Below are 19,489 nucleotides of genomic sequence, written 5' to 3'. Positions count from 1 at the left end.
ATAAAATATAAATAAAAAACAAAAGGCTAAAATGATTTAAAACCATTATGGTGGAAAGAAAAAAATATTTCTAATTCTCAATTTAGAGTTAAAATATAACTGACCCTACAAGAAAATCCTGGATGGCAGTACAAACCTGCCTGTCACTGTGGCCCAAGACTGGAAACAATACAAAATATGCGGATGCAGAAGAGGCATCCTTGTACGTTGTGCTGTTTCCAGTTTGAATATGAACAACCAACTCAGCTGAAGCTTTCACCTTGTTATGCCCAAAGATACTAAACTTGGATTAGTTAAATCTAATCCAAGTACTATGTGGAATGGTGTTTCTGAGGCTTGTCTTGATATAATTTGCAACTGAAAATGAAACAATGTTTCATTGTCTCGTTTTTCCTACAAGAAAGAAATAACTTGTGAGGGTGCCAGGCCATCCCTGTGTAAATAAGAGATTAAAGATAACATACAACAGCATGACCTATTAATTGCAGCTTTAAGTCTTCCTATTTGGCACAGATTATAGCCTTTCTAGGGGCCGAAGTGGTCATAATCACAGGAATTTGTTACAGACAGCACGAACAGTTCTTACAGCGTGTGCGCGCACGTGTGTGTGTGTGAATAGTATGTATTGCCTAGTAAATCTTGCTGCTATGATCAAGGCTGATGAAGGGAAAATTTGAATACCCCTACCAGTTCATCTGCACTACAGGTATACTATTACATATTCGCTGAACTTGAGTCGCTATATGCAGTAAGTGAAGTACACAAAAACAAAAAAAATGGTTATGAGCACCTATTAATAGCCCTAATTTATGAAGGCCTAAAGTAACACAAAAAAATTTTTTTAATGGTAAAAAAATCTGGAAGACAAATAATGACCAGTCAGGAATATAGGACAATGTACCAATGTCACACTCTTCTCTGTTTTGTGAGATGCCATATTTGCTAAGACCATATGATTTACATTGGATGAGAAAGGTGTTTGGGATCTGAAGGGAAATTTTCTCATAGCAAAGGAATCACCCTAGTGATTTTAATTAGCATTGACGGATCAAAAAGAGACTGTACAAATTGAGATATGTACGGAACCCAGCTAATGTAAGCAAACAAAAATTCAGGTGATTCGTATGCACTAAATGATATTTGCATGACGAGTCCTCTCAACTGAGATAGCAGAGAATTAAGGAATACTTGCTTCTAGATTATGCTTTCATACTGTTTTCTAAAGTGAGGTAGATTTTTATTTTCGTTGCTTTGAGACAGTGCGGCTATATTGACAAACACCATTTTGTTTTAATTTTATACACTTTCTTTCTTTCTTTGCCTTAATGGCACTTACCTTTCAGAAGCTGTAGAAAAACTTTACTACTTACCTTTTACGCATAAAAAAATGACACCTAGATGTTGATATGGTTATTGAAGGACTCTGCTATGGTGTTTTTGAAACAAAAGAAGGTTCTGCAATGCCAGACCCGTGGTTGTCAACATTAATGTTATCTCATAATGCAGAGTAAAATTCGCGTGCGTTATGTAACAATACGTTGGACGTGGTGACAATGCCCATAAGAGATTAATTAAGAGTTGCATGCATTTCTTCTTGCTGCACTAATAGCTTGTGGCAGCCACATGATTTGCAATGAATGAGTAAAACAGCATATAGGCTCCGTACAGACGTAACTCCGCTGCCCGAGTGAAGGCGTCCCTAGCGGCAAGAAGCACAGATTTGGCGGGGTGCTCTGACGCGCTCGCATTGCGGTGAAATCGAGGAACTATGCCTTTTTTTTACGATGACTATACTTTTCATGCTTTTTGGACTTGGCCAGTGACCAGAGCGACGGTCCGCCCACGTTATCAACGCGATCAGTCAGCCGCAAGTGGTGGACGATAAGAATAATATAGCATAAAACATCGCTCCGCGATTGCACCCCTGCTGGCTCTACGCTCCCGCTGTGACGGCATGTGGTATTTTCGCGGCCAGTTCGTTTTGTGTTGGTTGCGCTTTTCGTGGGAATGCCGAACTCAAGGAATAATTGCTGCGTTGTTGGGTGCAATAACACGTACAGGAATTATCCTGGCACGCGTTTTTACCGGTTTCCATTTAGAGAATATGAACAGAATCGGCGTGAACGGTGGATCGTACTCGTTCGACGACAAAAGTGAGTTTTGTGGATATGAGGTATTTCTTTTTTCTGGGGGGTGCATTTGCCCGTGATTCTTGATCTGCCGAACAACATCTCTTTCACGACGCCGTGAACGTGCCCCGCTTAGAGGAGGTCCCTGCCCTTCTTCAGATTAGCTCCTCGGAAGAAACTATCTATATCAGGTAACTCTCTGAATACAAACGTAATAATAATTGGCACGCTTTGCACCGCCATGGCAGCAAAACACGAACCGCGACAACGAACTCGGCTGCACTGGTTAAGTCAGTGCAGCGAATGCAGTGCCATGGCCGTTCGATGGAAAGCGTTTTTTCATTCAGCAGTCGTGACAGTGCAATGGCTGATATCGCCAGTTTCAAGCGGCCGCCGAGTTTGCTGCAGCGTTAGACCGAGGGTTATAAGCTGCGATTGTTTAGTGAGTGAGACGGCCTGCGTTACGCGTGCGCAGTTTCGCTCAACGGGCTCGTCACCTCCGTTGTCTTCCCCCAGCTCATGCATATTATGTTGCCGCGTTCGCCTGAGGATACACGAGGTCTGGCGAAAAGAAGCACACGCGCTAACGCTACGCTCTCTTATAGCTGCTAACAATTTGACGTCTTTTGGAAGCAAACGGGAGAGAAAACGCCTCGAGCGAAGCACCAAAACACGGCGCAGTGGCTTGCCGCCACCTGCGTCGTCTGCTCCCTTATCCCGCCAAATCTGCTGCCGTGGCCACTTTGGCGCTGGAGGCAGCGCGCGACTGTGGCGGCTCCTAACGTATGCACGGTGCCCTATACTCAAGAATGTTTCTCGTTTTACCACCCTCCTCTTTGCGGGGAATTTTTTACCCAGTTCCCTCATTAGCACATGGATGAATTTTCAGTGTTCGATGAAACTGCTTGGTCGCGGGTTCTAGGCCAAAACTCTCTGTGAAGGTTTCGGCACAGGAGTGCCATGTGCTGTTCTTCGCGTACATAGCGATATCAGCTTTTCCATGAATAGTGCCAGTCTTGCTATCTAGGTTGTAAAATTAGCAGCCAGCGATGCAAGCATTATTTCGGCAGCAGCGAAATCTTCGTGCTAGTCCAACACGCTCTACTATGCCTATTTCTACCATCTGCGTACTAATATGCTAATATCATTGTATTTATGAATCCCTTCACTGGCTGGAATAAAACAGCGGCTCGCGAGAAAAGCCCACAGTGTTTCAACTACGAGAACGCCTGGCCAAGCGCTTGTTCAAGTATTTGTGCCGCTGTGCCGTTCTGTGGTGCTTGTCCAGAGCACTCCCAGAAAAGGAGATCAGCAAACTCAACGGTTACGCAACGTTGACGCCATCCCGGTCACTGAACCCGAGAGTCAACTACCGAGAATGATGCCTGAAGCGGTATTGGCATATTTACTGCAAACTAAAGATGCTGGTTAAGTGAATAAAAACCAAAGTCGTCAACGATCGTAAGCCATTGGCGTGTTTAACCGAGAAAAAGGAAAGTGTAGTTTCTGTTTCCAGTCACTGTGGCGCTCCAGTCGAAGCCGATGCGATCCAGAGTTGTTCAAAATCCCTTCGGGAGTGGAACGTAGTGGAGGGTGGAGGGTAAGCACCGAGTTTCAAGAAGTGACAAAAGAAGATTATGGATGACGAAGAGCTAGCAGATCTTCGCGCAAGGCGCCTTGGTGATCTTCAAAAGGAATTTGGCGTAAGACAGTTCATTTATTCGATGTCTTATGAGATTGGCGCAGCTCCCAAACGGCGCCGTTGATAGCAGGGCGTATTAAATTACGCTTGGACTACCAACTTGTCACGTAACTGACAATAGCTTTAAATTTCGCCTGCCCAACATTAGCACGCAACGCTGCGTTAAAGGAAGCGTTGGTAAATGCAGTGCAAATGATTTTTTCATGATTTGCTAGCTTTTACCACGGCGAAGCTCTCGACACGTGCGTTTGTCGCCACAAGTGTAAACAAACGCGCTGAGCGAGATTTCTTTTGTCATTGTGTGGGTCTTCACTTTCAGAGTGTAATTTAACGGTGCTAGCAAACGGTAGACTGAACCCTGAGTACTGATTGGTGGACTTGCTGTACTATCGCATAAGTCGCTTAGAGCTTCAACGCTCTTATGGTTACTCTTGTGAGCAAGTTTTTGCTTTTATCGCATGTATTTCAGCATTCGCACTCTTCCAGAGTCACTTAGTGAAGGTGAATTTGCGTCCATGAGCCCACATTTGTTTTTAGTTCTTTATGCTCTGTTTGGTTTCGTGTCGGTTACATGGATCGTGAATCCAGCAGCCACCTGGTCAGTCTAACAGCATTAATTTTTATTTCCTTGTCACTAGGGGAATGGACCATCAAATGCTGAACGTGAAGCCGAGCAGAAGGCAAAGGCAGAAGACTTCAAAAATCGGATCTTGAATCAAGTGCTCACTCAGGAAGCAAGAGCCCGATGTTAGTTATGTGCTCAAGTACCTACAGCACACTTTTCTTTACGACCTATATTATATTCCTTTCCCGGCACTGCGATTTGCATAACTTTATTTTCTAACGTTTTCGCTACCCTATTTAAAATAGCAAGCTACACACTACCGTTGCCTAAAAAATTTTATTTGTCACGACCACTGCACACGGCAGTTATTGTAATAACTGTAGAAAGGAATTTTTGGAGACTGATTGCATGTAATGCTTTTTGATGTGATATATGTGATTACTGTGAATGGCCTCTCAAGATGTCTTGGCCGTAAAAAATGGATTAAATAAATTATGGAGTATTACTTGCCAAAACCACGATAATTATGAGGCATTCCACAGTAGGGGACTAAAGGTAACTTTGGACGGCTGGTTCTTCTCAAGCATACACCTAAATCCAAGTAAATTATTGTTTCTGCATTTTGCTCCTACCAAAATGCAGCTGTTGCAGCTGGGATCACATCAGTGACCTTGAATTTAGCAGGGCGCCCCCAGTACTAAGCTCCTGAAATGGGTTCTGTGATAGTGGTGTTGCATGAAAGGCCTTTCAAAGTGTGGTACTGTGTGCTCTGCTCATTGAGCAAGTTTGGCAGTGTGCCCACTGGTGACTGAATGAAATGCATTGGTGCACCTAGTGCTTTAGTACTTGGAAATAGTGCAGTGCCCCAGACATTTACAGTCTGAAAAGACACACAAAGAGCGTTCAACTTACAAAAGTTACTTTTTTTTTCATGCAATAAAATTAGCACTAAACAAAAAAAAAAGTCATCTAGAGTGCAGTAAACTCCAATTAGCAGCAATGTCAGTTGCGCAGGTCAGGAAGTTTGCATTATGCTTTAACCTGTCATGGTGGCCTAGTGGTTATGGTGCTCGACTGCTGACCTGAAGGTCGCAGGATTGCCTCTAGCCTTTTGCCTCCATCGAAATTCAACCTTCAGGCCACATTTCGATGGAGGCAAAGGCTAGAGGCCTGTGTACTTAGATTTAGGTGCACGTTGAAGAACACCAGATGGTCAAAATTTCCAGAGCCCTCCACTGTTGTGTCCCTCATAATCATATCGTGGTTTTGGGACGTAAAACCCCAACAATTATTATTATTCCATTGTGCTTTAGGGACAATGCTAATGCACATATTGCAAGCAAACAAGCAAAATCTTCTCTTGCTTTCTTTTCACGGATTTTTGGCAGTCTCAAGTGTAGTGATGCACATGATTCTTCTCTGCCTATGTTATTTTCATGGCTGCCTCTCTAGTGCCGAAATTTTCAGTTGGCCAGTAGCCCATTACCTATCAATCATTGCACTTATCATCTGCAAACATTCACAAGGTTTGCTATGGTACCTTGTGTGATGCAAGGGGCTGTAAACTAGGCGACAGAATTACATCACATAGCCAGCCTTGGCAAGTGGAACTCTTCACGACGCCATTCTCCTCACCTTTTTCTCACAGTTTAAGCCGAACACAGGACCCCTAAAAGACAGTGTATTCGCCAAAAATGTTCATTTGATTGTGCTCTTGTAGCTTTGCCTGTAGGCGTGCTCTGACATGGCGATCTTGTGTTGGTGGCAAAAAATTATTTTCAATACTGAAACTAAAATAAAATGGCTGTGCATCACCCATAAAATTGAGAACCAGTGAATGTTTTTGGCATGACAAGGAGGCAAGAAGCTATGTCCGTTCATCAGCGCACGTCATGACCTTTAGAACTTTCTTTTTTCTTCGAACGCGCAGCTTACTTTCAGTGTGATCATGAGCAAGCACGTAGGCATGACGCAGCATTCCGCAGCGTTCGCGGTAACTATGCAGCTCACAATGCTCAAATCAGCCAATGGTCGTGGACTTTGTGCCTATGGTGCAGTCATTTCGGTTTATGGCATCATTTGTTGAGAGAAGAGTGAGCAATTTCAAGCTTTGAGAATTAATTGTAAATTCCAGGCTGCCTGCTGGGCTATGACGTTTGGCTTGCGTGTTTTCAGGAGTCTCGACTACCGAACGGCAGCGTTTTCTGACCATCCTGAAAAAGTGTTGAAGGGCCCTTTTAAGACCAGTAGACCTAAAGAAAAATGTAATTGCATTTCATAAAAGCATAACAGCTTGCATAAAACCCTGTATTTAAGTTACATTGTTGTGTGGAAAGTACCATATCACTAAAACTTCTCACACTCTAGGTTACAATATGCAGTACTATGTAAGAAACTGAAAATAAGATCATGCTTCTGAGGTCCTTAGTTCTTCACTAGAGAGTTTTAGTGTCAGGGGCCCCAAGCAGCTTTGTGCTCCGGGCGGCACCCAAGGAGAATACAAAGAATGCAAGGGCTTACGTGTGCAAACCGCTTTGGGGCCCCGGCACTAGAACTATATAGTACTGTCAGATCTGCTGCAGTGGCTCAAATGCTTATGGCCAAGCCTGTGGTTGCAGGTTTGATTCTGAATCTCCATTACTGCATCTGTTGGGGTAAAATGCAAAAACTTGTGTTCACCCAGCTTCGTACATACAGTAAAGAAACCCAGGTGGCAAAAACTAATCCAAAGCTTTTTACCACAGGGTATCTCTTTAAATTAAATTCTGGGTTTTCACATACGAAAGCCACTGCGCGATTATAGGGTTCTTGAAAGTGCACCTGAATTTAAGTACACGGGTTCTTTTGCACTTCAGCCCCATTGAAATGTGGCCGCTGTGGCCAGTAATTGAACGCGCACCTTCGTTCTTAGCAGCGCAACACCAAGCCGCTAAGTCACCACGGCAACTGGCGCATCTCATATTCTTTGTATTGGTTTGGAATGTTCAGTGTCCTCCAATAATTTCTTCACTCCATTTCATCATAACAAAACTGTGCTGACTTGGTGAATGACACTAAATTGCTCTGTGTCCAATGTGAGGTGGCCCACTGCATGTACTTTGACCATTCCTGTATGCATGTATGTAACACGAGTGCATTTAGTACAGTCGACACCAGATGTGGCATTATGATTGTGACTCTTGCTCACATGTGCCATAACTTAATTGATTCTGGTTTTATTTGCAGTGAATACAATCGCTTTGGCCAAGCCTGAGAAAGCAGCCCTTGTTGAAAACATGATAGTGAGAATGGTCCAGATGGGACAGATTCAAAGCAAGGTGCATCAGTTTTCAATTTTTTCACCGGACACTTTCAGAACAGGCATTACAACGCAAAAGCTTTTGCTTTGATTCATACCACGTAGGACATTTCATGCATGACTTAGAGCATGTAAACATGGCACTGTTTTGTACTGTGCATGTTTTCATTGTTCACAGAAAAATTTGTCATGGTTACGGCTGATTGATTCTGTGAATTCTGGTGCATTCCTTTTACGACAATAGGTTACAAGCTTTTTGCATTATTGAAACACATTGCCGCATTAGAAAACTTAAATGTAAATACTTCTGTAGTCATGGACAAATCCAGAATTTTTGTAATGATTGGGTGATGGGGATATGCTGTCAAGCTATAGGTAGGCACCATGCTTTTAAGTCTATAGCGATAATTACAAAGTTTGCTGGCTGTTTTGTGGCACACTTTTTCCAAGGTATCTTCAAGTAATCATTCAATACTTGAAAGAATACTTTTGACAATTTTGCATTTTTTACATTATTGAAAGTATGAAAAAATGTGTGCACTAGTTCAGTGATAATATCCAGCCAGTAGGACTAACAATACTTAGCTTGACAAGTGTAGGGTTCCAGCAAGTTTCAAACGGGAGTACAGGAAGAAAAAAGGAAACGCTCAGGACAAGGCTGGACATACAACTGAAGTTTACTAAAAGACATTCTTGGGGGCAATGCCAGGGCACCTGCTCTTGCATTGGGGGGGAGGGGGGGTGTTAGTATGTTCACATAATTCTGCTGTTGGCTCTTTACGCGTGCGTGCCGGTGTTCTAGGGAATACTGTCATTTAATAAACTTCAGTTGTAAGTCCAGCCTTGTCCTGTGCGTTTCCTTTTTTTCTTCTTGTGCTCTCGTTTGAAACTTGCTAGAACCCTTCACTTGTCATAATGTACCAACTGGCCCAGAAAACCACACTGCTAAATACTTAGCTTGTTGATGTTGGGTGCAAGGACATGCCATGGCATTTCTGGTCACTAGTGCCCTATATAGCAATATTTGAAGTTGCATTATGTGCCTGCTTCAGCAACACTTGGCACTATGTTTTCTATTTTATGTTTGCACAGCTTTGCCTGGTGGCTGCAGTTATTTTTACACTATAAGGCTTGTTGTTTATCTCACTGTTTTGGATACCATATGATAAAATGCTATGTTTTTCACATCATTTTGTGGAACTCTTGTGTACACTTTCGAAGAGGCAACTGTGTTGCAGAAGGCTAGCTAATATACTAGCTCCTCCTAAAATTCCATGGTTGTTAAAAGCCTGGTGGCATGCTTTCAAAACATGGCTGTAAATGTAAATGTACCAGAGTTTGCTCTTAATGGTAAGGAATTCTGATAGAGTCACGCAGTTATCGGATCCTTTCAGTTGTGTGTGTGGCACTGCAAAGTGCTTTTGTCAGATACATCTTGAGAAGTCCACGGCATTTCCTCCTCAAAGGTAGATGCATACAAGCCTGCACCAATGAGTGTGCACTCCAGACTGACGTCATGAGCCAGATGACCTTTGGAGAACATTGCCAAGTACATGAGTGGGACTGTTTCTTCAGCCGCGAAGGCGTTCGGCTGCCGCACTTCGGTCTGGGCGGGGCCTCTTTGGGCGGGGCCTCTCCGGACTTCTTAAGTTGTATCTGACTATAGTTAAATCTTCTGTTTGACTGGCTTGAACATGAAAGGGTATACTTCTGGCAATGTTGTCTCACCAAGCCAAGTGTGCACTACTGATGTGTAACAAAGTCGCAAGGTTCAACATTCCATGCAAAAATGACAGTGGTGTCAATATTTTGCAGCATGTGTACTCGCACCCAGTACGGGCAATATCATGGTTATTTGGAGGTAGGCGGTCACCACTCTCTACCTGTGCCATCCCTGGGTGTTGTTATGATAAAGGGGCATTGGGTGCATTGTGATGATTTATTGTCGCTTGCAGCATCAGTTAAATGTAAGGCCTGGCTGTGAGACAACTTGTTCTGCAGAAACATATTAAAGGAGGCAAGGAAACAAACACAGACACTACAGAGTATAATCAATTCACGCAGGGTAGAGAATGCATGGTCGTTTCTGTGTTTGTTTTCCTTGCTTCTGTTTGCATGTGTTTGTGCACCAATGTGAGGTTTCATAGGTATGAACAAACTAGCCTGCAGAAAATGATTCCAGACTAAATGCATTTTCATCATTGCAGCTCCAAGAATCCAATCTTATCAACCTTTTGGAAAGAGTCAGTGAACAAACATGCAAGAAAACTACCGTGAAGGTATTTTTTTTTTCATAGCATTGCTTGGAGCACACACATGTGCAAGTAATTTTCCCAGGCACCTTTTCCTTGTGTGTGTGTGTGTGTGTGTGTGTGTGTCATATAAACTGTTTTTATTTTATGCATTCATATACAAAAACTAGAGGGGAGCGAATAGTGAAATTTCATCTCTAATCAAATTCGAATCGTGTAGTGCTGAATAGTGGCAAAGAATATCAAATATTGAATACCAAAAGTACGTGGCACTGTTGATAATTGATAAAAGAGCTGTTGTTCCATTTAGCAGTGGCACTCCTGGTGGTGAGAAGTGGTGGTTTGTTCAGGGGGGTACTGGTAGCTGATGGAAGAGCTCTTCTTTCCTGGCACTTCTTTTTTTTTTCCCCAACTTCCATGCGCTACATAGTGCTATGATTGATCATCGTTGTGCTTCACTATGCTTGCATACAACCAAAGAAAAAAATGTCAGCTCCGCCCACAACCCTCACTGTTCCTCCCAGAGAATTTGCATAGATACCCCCGTCCAATAGCGATTACTTATTTTCGTGACTTCAAGTACTTCACGGGTGCTTCAGATTGACTTTCCCATACAGACACATGTTTGTGTCGCTGGTTTTAGGTAAAAAACTTGAACGTCGTGGTAAATTTCGTCAGGGATCTTGGTATCGATGCTCAGCCAAACGTAATATTTTAGGTAGTAGCGATGAGCCTTTAACCCTTAATATGTGTAGTGGTATTTACATTAGCCGAGAGAAAGTATTTACAGTGCGAGTGGAAACCGATTACCACGACTGTCCTTCACAGGAGAAGGGCAGGCGCGCCGCGGTTCTGTGCTCAGAAATTACATTTTTTTCTTAGGTTGTAACAGACTATAGATAGGCAAAATGACTCACTTCAGTGAGCAACTCCACTCACCATGCTAAACCTGCTCATTTGAACGGCTCACTGACTCACTTGAGTCTGTAACATGTGTGATGCAAGTTCAGTTTGGTTTTGATAAAAATGGTGCATACATTAGTGGAATTAGCGTGTTTTTTGTCTATAGTCTGTTACAGCCTAAGAAAAAGTATAAGCTCGCCCCCCAGTCATCGCCATCCCACACGAAAAGAATTTGCAGACACTCCATCCAATTACATTAGCTCATTTTCGTGGTGTCAAGCACTTCTGCGTGTTTAAAATAGCCGAATTTCACCACACAGATGTACGTTTGTGTTACTGGATTTGGATCAGGAACTTGAGTGCCCCGACAAGTTTTATCAAATATCCTGACATATCCTGACACCAGTACATAGCCAAAAATAATATTTTAGTCAGAAAGTATGAACTTTTATTTTCCATTGTGCCTAGTATTTACTTTAGCCGAGAAAATGTTCTTGCATTTTGAACAAAAACCAGCTTGTTCGACTCTCTTGTAGAGGGGAAGGACAGGTGAACCATAGTTTTGTGGGAGAAGCTTGTGTTCATTCTTCTGTTGTTGGCGACTGTAAATTTGGTGACCATTTAACAATTTCTTATTTTGAAAGTGCTAAGCCTGCAGGGGATCCGGAACGCTGATCTAGCAAACGTAGGATTTAGGAAACGTGCAGGCCGAGACAACGCACAAGCAGCTTTATTTATTTCACTAATGCACTCTAATACAGTGGACTATCAGTAAATGGAATCTCTTAATCGGAACTGCTGCTTAAATGGAACAAGTGCTTCTGACAAGATTGGTTTCACACTTGTTTTCTGCACCCCTGTTCATCTCTCAGTAAATGGAACTCCTGTTTGAACGGAACACATTTTCCTGCTCTCTTCAGTTTCCATTTAACGAGAGTCTACTGTAGTTTGCGGTGTTAATTTCGGCATATTATTTTATTTTTGTGTTATGAAACCATTTTATTTAAAAGGGTACTGACATAAAAATTTTGCCTCGCGTTTTTTTGCTGCAATGTATAACATGGCACATCATTTGCTGCAGTGCACGACAGATAATTAATTACAGGCTTCTCATTACCAATCAGTCTCAGGTTCGGTTTGAGAGAGCTCCAAAAATGACAAGCCACTGGGTGCTACTATCACCACCTAGCATGTGCAATGCTCGATCACTTCAGCACACAGAACTGTTAAGCACTCTCGCACGGTCCACATCAAGAAGTTCTTTCAAACAGGAAATGGGAAATCAGTGTTGCCAAACACAAAACTTTCAACGCATGCGCCGCAGCCACGGACTCACGAGCAGCCACCGAAAAGTAGTCTGCTGGAGCAAGCGTGTCATCATAACTTGTGCCTGCTGAAGTGTGGTGACGTCGGGGAAGTAGCGGAATCATTGTCGAGTCACTTTCAACGGTGTCAGTGCCGCGAGGTGTGGCGTATAGTGCTGGATTGCGCATGCGAACTTCAAAATTCATATAAAGTACCTTCAAAGTCATATTCGCTGTTGATATTTTGCAGATGATATACACATGCTCGTGGGAATTGATCCCATAGGCTATCTCGCCCACGAAATTTTCTGTCAGTACCCCTTTAATAAATTCAGGAAGTTTTGCACTCCATGTTTAAATTTCGTGCTCAAAGTACACCATTCTATTGCTGCACCCTTCTGGTGGCATCATCTCAAGAGTGACCATATTTGTCCAATTGTTTTCCTGCGCGGACAACGCATTGGCCTGCTCTGGTGTAGGTTCCCGCAGTAATTATTGTAAAAAGCTCAATGCATTCCAATATACCACTCCCTGCTCGCATTCTAACGGCGGTTGCCTCTCATAGTCACAAGCCTTGAAGGCTAAGCTTATGATTCAGCAAAGGTTGTGTTTAAAACATGGTGGCTATGACGTCCTCTTAGCGTCGCCACCTCGGCAGTGGATAGTCCCATCTGAAATGAACTTACTGAGTGGAGAATCTGCTCACTTCCGAGTGACTCCATCTCACTTAATAAGAACTTGTTGTTGGGCGAGTTGGTGAGTACTTAACATCGTGGTTTAGCGCTAAAGAAAGACAGACACATGTGAGAGACAGGACAGGCGCTACTAACAACTGGTTTATTGCAAGGGTTGCAATGGAATAAATACCACACTGGTGCGCAGACGTGACGAACGCGTAACAAGACGTCACCACTTATCAGGCTACAGGCATGTGACATCAAAAAGCCTAATCTCATTTCTATACAAGCAGATAGATGTGTCGCTAACACAGTTAGTACCTTTTTTCTTTATATGATACGCCTCCCAGAGTTCGCGGGCTGATTTGTTCCAGCTTCTTCCTAGAATCTGTCTCTCACATGTGTCTGTCTTTCTTTAGCGCTAAACCACGATGTTAAGTATCCATCTCACTTGCCACGCGACCACTGCCTCAGCAGTGATTTGCCCCGATAGAAACTACTCACTGAGCCACTTAAAAGAGTTGGCTCACACCTGAGCTGCTCATTTCACTCGCCACGGGACCACTGCCTCAGCGGTGATTCGCTCCTTCTGAATCCGCTCACTGAGCAGCTCAAAATGGTCGGCTCACTTGTGAGCGACTCATTTCACTCCATCAGAGACGGTGGCGGGCAGTGGTGTGCCCCTGTTGAATTGCATCTGACTGAATGGCTCAAAAGAATCTGCTCACTCCTGAACGACTTTTTTTATAGAGGTGCTGCAGTGTAGTTTGGTGGTTCGCTTTTACACAGCTGACAGCTCTTAGTGGTTCTAAAGATCCGGCTCTCTCTTGAACGACTCCTCCTCATCTGACAGTGGCACTGCGCTACAGTTCAGTTATTCGCTTCTTCTCTCTAAAAAGGTCGCCGCTCACTTTTACTGAGCCATGACTCGCTCACTCTTTGAAAAGAGCTGCTTAGAAGAGTCAGCTCATTCCTGAGCAACTAAACTCTGTTTCTCCGCCATGAGTGCTATGGGCTCAAAAACTTTCGATGCTCATTCTCAGTAGCGTTCAGGAGGGCTACTATACTCCATGCCAAAAAAACTAACTGCGTGGTGGGATTCAAGTTTAGAGTTTCTCAACGGGTGTTGCAGCAGTGGCGGCTTAGTGTGACCAAATTTTCACATGTGACTCCAGATGCCGAAGTTTTAATGGGCCGAAAAAGAGGATATACTGGCGTCTCACTTCAAAGCCAGCAGGGCCCGTGCATCAAGAGAGGGCTTGCTTAATGATAACTCTAGTCTCTCTAGTGAGGATGTGTAGTCAGTGCAGTAAGTTCTGAATGCGCTTAGATGTAAACGTTTTTTTTTTCCACCTTCTTAGGCAGGTTTCATGCCGTATAATATGTCAATTTGTTCATTTCGAATACTTCGAAACTTTGGAAACTTTATATTCTCTCAAAGCAAATTTGAATACTGTAATATTTGTTCGAATATTTGCACAGGCCTAATAACCTCCTCTAATACAAATGTGCATTAGGGGGAGTTTTTGCTACTCCAACCAAGTCTCAACATCGGCTGCGTTCTCAATATTTGTCGTGTTGAATTATTCGTGAGTATGAATACTGTGTATTCCAAAGTCGAATCGAATTATTCGATTAGATATTATTCAATTCGAATTTGAAACTTGAGTATTCGAACACGCCTAAGAACATTGCCAATATAAACAAGTAAACCTAAACAAGCGATAGGTAAAAAAAAAAAAAAAGGCCAAATCCATTTACTGGCTCGGCCTGTTAAGCATTATAGGGCAGTGATGGTGTATGCGACATCCTAGTCTCCTGTTCACTCACGGGAACTTAATTTGGATTGTGCTAAATGTCCATGCAGGCCCCTAAAATATAATTTTTTCTTAGGTTAAAGGGGTACTGACACAAAATTTTGCGGCCAGGGTAGCTTGCGGGATCGATTCCCGTGACCATGTGTATTTCATCTACCAAATCTCAACAGGGAATATAGCCTGAGAGGTAATTTATATGAATTTTGAAGTTCGCATGCGTGATGCAGCACTATACGTCGCACCTTGCAACATAGACATCACCGAAGATGAGCTGAAGGTGACCCCCAACTTTCGAGACGTCACCACTGCAGCTGAGCTCTCAGCTGGCACAGCTAGTGTGATGACGTCATAGTCGCTCTTGCGTTTTTGTCGCGCTTGCGCCGGCAGGCTACTATTCGATGGCTGCTCGCGAGCCAGTGGTCGTGGCGAACGTGCGGAAAGTGGGGAAGCCTCAAGAAAGTCAGTGCCACCAGACGACGAAGACAGTGCAGCACATGCAGCCAGCGAAAGAACGGCAGCAGACGATGCAGGCAGCGCAGAAGTGTGTCACAGTTCTGTGTGTCACAGTTCTGTGTGCCGTTTCGCGCGCTAGATGGCGTTAGTTGCACCGGGTGGCTTGTCGTACTCTCTCTTCCAAACCGAAACTGGGCCCCGCCACGGTGGTCTAGTGGTTATGGCGCTCGACTGCTGACCTGAAGGTCGCGGGATTGAATCCCGGCCGCGGCGGCTGCATTTTCGATGGAGGCGAAAATCTCTGAAGCCCGTGTACTTAGCTTTAGGTGCACGTTAAAGAACCCCAGGTGGTCGAAATTTCCGGAGCCCTCCACTCGGCGTCTCTCATCATAGCGTGGTTTTGGGACGTTAAACCCCAGATATTATTATTAAACCGAAACTGGCCAATAGTAAACAGACTGTAATTAACTATCTGTCGTGCATTGCAGGAAGCGATGTGCCATGTTATGACTAATAAACCCCCAGCAAGATAGTGCAGCAAAACATGCCAACAAAAAATTTTTATGTCAGTACTCCTTTAAGCATTTTCTTGGCATGGAACATATGCTGCAAGGTTTCTGGAATGACATTTTAAAAATGCCCGTCGATTAAACTTTTGCTTTTAGTGTACCTTTGAGCTGATGAGCTGACGGAAATGAGGTATTGCACAGTATGTTGTTGACAGGCGGGGATAAACTTCACCAGTGTCTGCTTGGAACTCAAACCATGTTGATCATCAGGGAGGGTTTGGCAGGGAAGACGAGGCACTGTGACAATAAACAGCAGGAGTTGAATACATCACTTCAGATGAGCGTCGCACTTGAAAGAGCACAGCAAGAACGTGTGGCGTCTGTACACCTGCAAGCAATGGGGACAAGGGAGAGCGGCAATTCACTTGCTTTTTTTTAAATACATTCTCTCCCATTCGGGGTTGTTCTCTCTTCTCTGTAGCCCAGGTAGCGACACACTTCCCAACATGTCCAAAAATCCAGACGTAGAGGTGCCTTCCCTGCTCACTGAGTTGAGCGTCCTAAGGGGAACAGTAGACTCCACACACTCACACAAATGACACATGTGATGAACATGTCCGTTCACATTAGTGGCCTGGCTCTGGGTGCTCGTTGCCTTGGTGTTCGTTTTCACTGTGGCTGTACCTAGTGAACCATAAGTGTGTAGAATGCACATAAAAATTCATTAACACATCTGGATGCTAGCTCACTTTACTGAGACAATAGCCTCTGAACAGCACTGTGTCCAGAAGTTTTGATTCAGTCTGTAGTTGAGTCAGTGTATAAGGTATTGCAAAGCATTGTTAGCCGATGGTGGACAAGATATTAGGCCAAAGTTGAAATTAGTCCTTACTTATGTAATCGATCCCATAAGCTAAAAAAATATAGGTCATCGTGGTAGCATTCAGGTGATTGTCAGCGCTACATAAGCTGTGAAAACTGTGCACCATCTCATGCCTAAGAAAGGCAAGTGGCAAGCATAAAATCAAACATGGCAGGGAGTTTGTTGCCTAAACTGAATTCTGTTTATAACATAACCTGAAAATGCTGCAGCAGTTGCATATAGTCAGACTGAAAGATGCCTAACAGGCATGGCTAGCACAAAATAAAGATGAGTGATGGCAAAGAGGGCTTCCTTGCATTGCCTATGTAGTGTTAATGTGTATTGCATCTCACACACACTGTTCCCAAAGTATAGTTTTCTCGTTTTGCTGTTGATCTTATTCAGCAGGTATGTTCTGTCTGCCTTATCTCACATTAGTGCATCTTTAAATTTTGCAAATCTAATAAAGCCTTCAGTTGGAAGTTAGTTATTCATCTTTGTGTGTTGCATTTTTGTGCACTGCAGCTGTAACACTCATAGCCAACTTGTCTAGACCTACACATTAACCTAACATCTCTTGTAATCTCTGCTGTTTGTAGTAGTAGTTTTTGACACATCAGCTCCATGTCAATTTGCAACTAACACGGACTTTCTCTAGTCTGTAAATGGTGCATTTATGTAGCCATTGCTTGTTTACTGCGATTCTAGAGTATAATTTTTGAGACTTCCTTGCTACAGGCTTTTGTGTACCCTAAAGTTTCACAAACATTGTGAATTTTGATACTGAAAATTGTAGAGCTGCAAAGCACTTCATACAGTTACTGAGAGCCACCTAACTTTTAAAATGAAAGATGCTACAAGCTATTTCTAGACAGTTTGACTACATTTTACATTACTGGGGATGGGCGGATATTTGGGCGTTTCGAATATTCGAACGAATATTAAAGTATTCGAATTCGCTTCGATACGAATTTAGATTATTCGAAATTTCGAAGTATTCAAAATGAACGAATATATGTATATATTTGACCACACATAACTCCCTGTAAAGGTGGTTTCACTGCAGCGTCTGGTTGCTGTGCCGTGAAACCACCCATCCAGGGGAAATCTGCACTGCTGCGAAGCCACACTTCAAGGTTAAATGTACATATATTTCTTTTTTTTTTTTTAAGTTTAAAAGCATGTTATGTGGGCTTATATGCGCTAAGTCTGGTAATTTTTAAATTGTAACGTATTTTACCACTTATAACTTGCACCCTACTGCTATTCAAATTTTTATACTATTCAAGGTTTCTTCCACTTCATTTCAAACCAAAAAAGTGACATTCACCTATACCTAGTTCCAATTCTTAAGGGTCATGATGAAAATGCTCATTTTTCTTAATATGTGGTCAGTACTATTCAAACTAATCGATTCGAAATTATTCGACCCAATCACTATTCGCTTCGAACCTCAAGTTTACTATTCGCCCATCCCTATACTTTACCTGTCCTAGTTTTTTGTGATGTATTATGAGCATTTTGTTCTAATACAAAGAAAGGTAATGTGTTTTTTTTTTTCATTGCAGTTTGACAGGCGCAGGGCTGGCATGGACTCTGATGAAGAATATTAAGGCAAGAATAAAGGTTTTTGTAAAAGATTTGACATCTGCTCATTTCTGTAATAAACAATAGCTCATGCAGCCTGCTGTATGCTTACTGTGTTGTATTTTCTTCTTCATGTATGATTATAAAAGTAGAATCAAACATGCAGAGTCATATATATATATATATATATATATATATATATATATATATATATATATATATATATTGTAATGTTGTAGTACGAGACTCTCTATTCTGCTCTTGTAACTGTATGCATTCTATGTTAACATCCCTATTTGAAATTTTGTGCAAATACCCAACTGGCAATAAAGTCATATAGTAATCAGCTTATAGGGTAAGAATGGCTTTTTCATATCAAGCGCAGCAGTTAGACGAGGTCTATGTTTAATGTGAGAGTCCAGAATGGCTGCATCTAAAGGATGGCTAAAATGAAAAAAGAATAGCATTAATGCTCACAAGGAGAGGATTGTGCTTGTTGTAGCTCACAGTCTGAAAGAACAAAGACTCTGTCAGTGTCAAGAGCAGTTGTGACTGACCAGTGAACACTAACCAGGGAATATCAAGAAACTTTTGCTCCAATAAGCTGAAGAAATAGTGGGAAACCAACAGAACAAAGTGGAACTCCACACTCGCTAATCCGTGATGTCGCGGTCACGTAATCCGCAATCCCTCCCGTGTCCCCCGCGGATTTCTCCCTCGTGTGAACACCCCTTTACAGTGGCTGAGTACTTTATTAAACATATATTTATTATGCCTATTATCCATTCGAAAGCAGTTTCAGCACTGAGGCAAAATGCCTTCGATAATCATGAAAATACCACTGGGGAGTTGTCAAGCACAAGCACAATTTATTCATGTAAAGAAAAAAAGGAGGGATCCTTTTTTTTACATCTTTATATAGCTTCAGAGGAACTATGTGCATCCATTAGTGTACGATTGTCTTGCAGTTCTGTTGTCTTTTGAACGTTGATGCCTTGGATACACTTGGCCCTTGCACCAATGAACACCATGACATCACCATGAGCTTGAAATAATTCTTATGTGGGTGTCCCAAGATAGTTCGACTTTTGAGATAGGGTGTAAATGAAGTAGGGTGTGCACTTTATAGAAAGTGCTGAAATATGAAATATTGTCAAATTGACAAAGCATTTATTGGTGGTGTCTGTAATGCAGTGACTTCTGTTTTATGTGCCTTGAGTCAACTTAGAATGGTATGATACAGAAGAATGTGTAAAAAGGCAACAGTTGCTTTCTGTGTGGTAACGTGTTAGGATATTATATTTAGAGGCATGAGCAAATTACTTTAATGTCGGGCTGTGCCGAACTTCATGAATGCAAATAATGAAGGAAATGTTTTGCAAATTACATGCTCAGACCAGTAATACTCATAGGTTTATGCCTGAAGCTGAA

At 42.6% G+C, this 19,489-nt stretch overlaps 1 protein-coding gene across 1 annotated transcript; it reads left to right on the top strand.

The window, feature by feature from the left end:
- The first annotated feature begins 3,660 nt into the window (after positions 1 to 3,660).
- On the top strand, positions 3,661 to 18,154 carry LOC119376486 (programmed cell death protein 5). Its single transcript, XM_037646297.2, has 5 exons — positions 3,661 to 3,832; positions 4,470 to 4,578; positions 7,622 to 7,713; positions 9,902 to 9,973; positions 18,040 to 18,154. The coding sequence occupies exons 1-5, from the start codon at positions 3,767 to 3,769 to the stop codon at positions 18,082 to 18,084; spliced, it is 384 nt and encodes a 127-aa protein (XP_037502225.1). The 5' UTR covers positions 3,661 to 3,766; the 3' UTR covers positions 18,085 to 18,154.
- The last annotated feature ends 1,335 nt before the right edge of the window (positions 18,155 to 19,489 follow it).

This window comes from Rhipicephalus sanguineus, chromosome 1 (genome assembly GCF_013339695.2).
Source record: "Rhipicephalus sanguineus isolate Rsan-2018 chromosome 1, BIME_Rsan_1.4, whole genome shotgun sequence".
Classification (NCBI taxonomy): Eukaryota; Metazoa; Arthropoda; class Arachnida; order Ixodida; family Ixodidae; genus Rhipicephalus; species Rhipicephalus sanguineus.
Note: the sequence above shows the minus strand (reverse complement) of the source record. Positions and strands in the feature narration are given on the sequence as shown.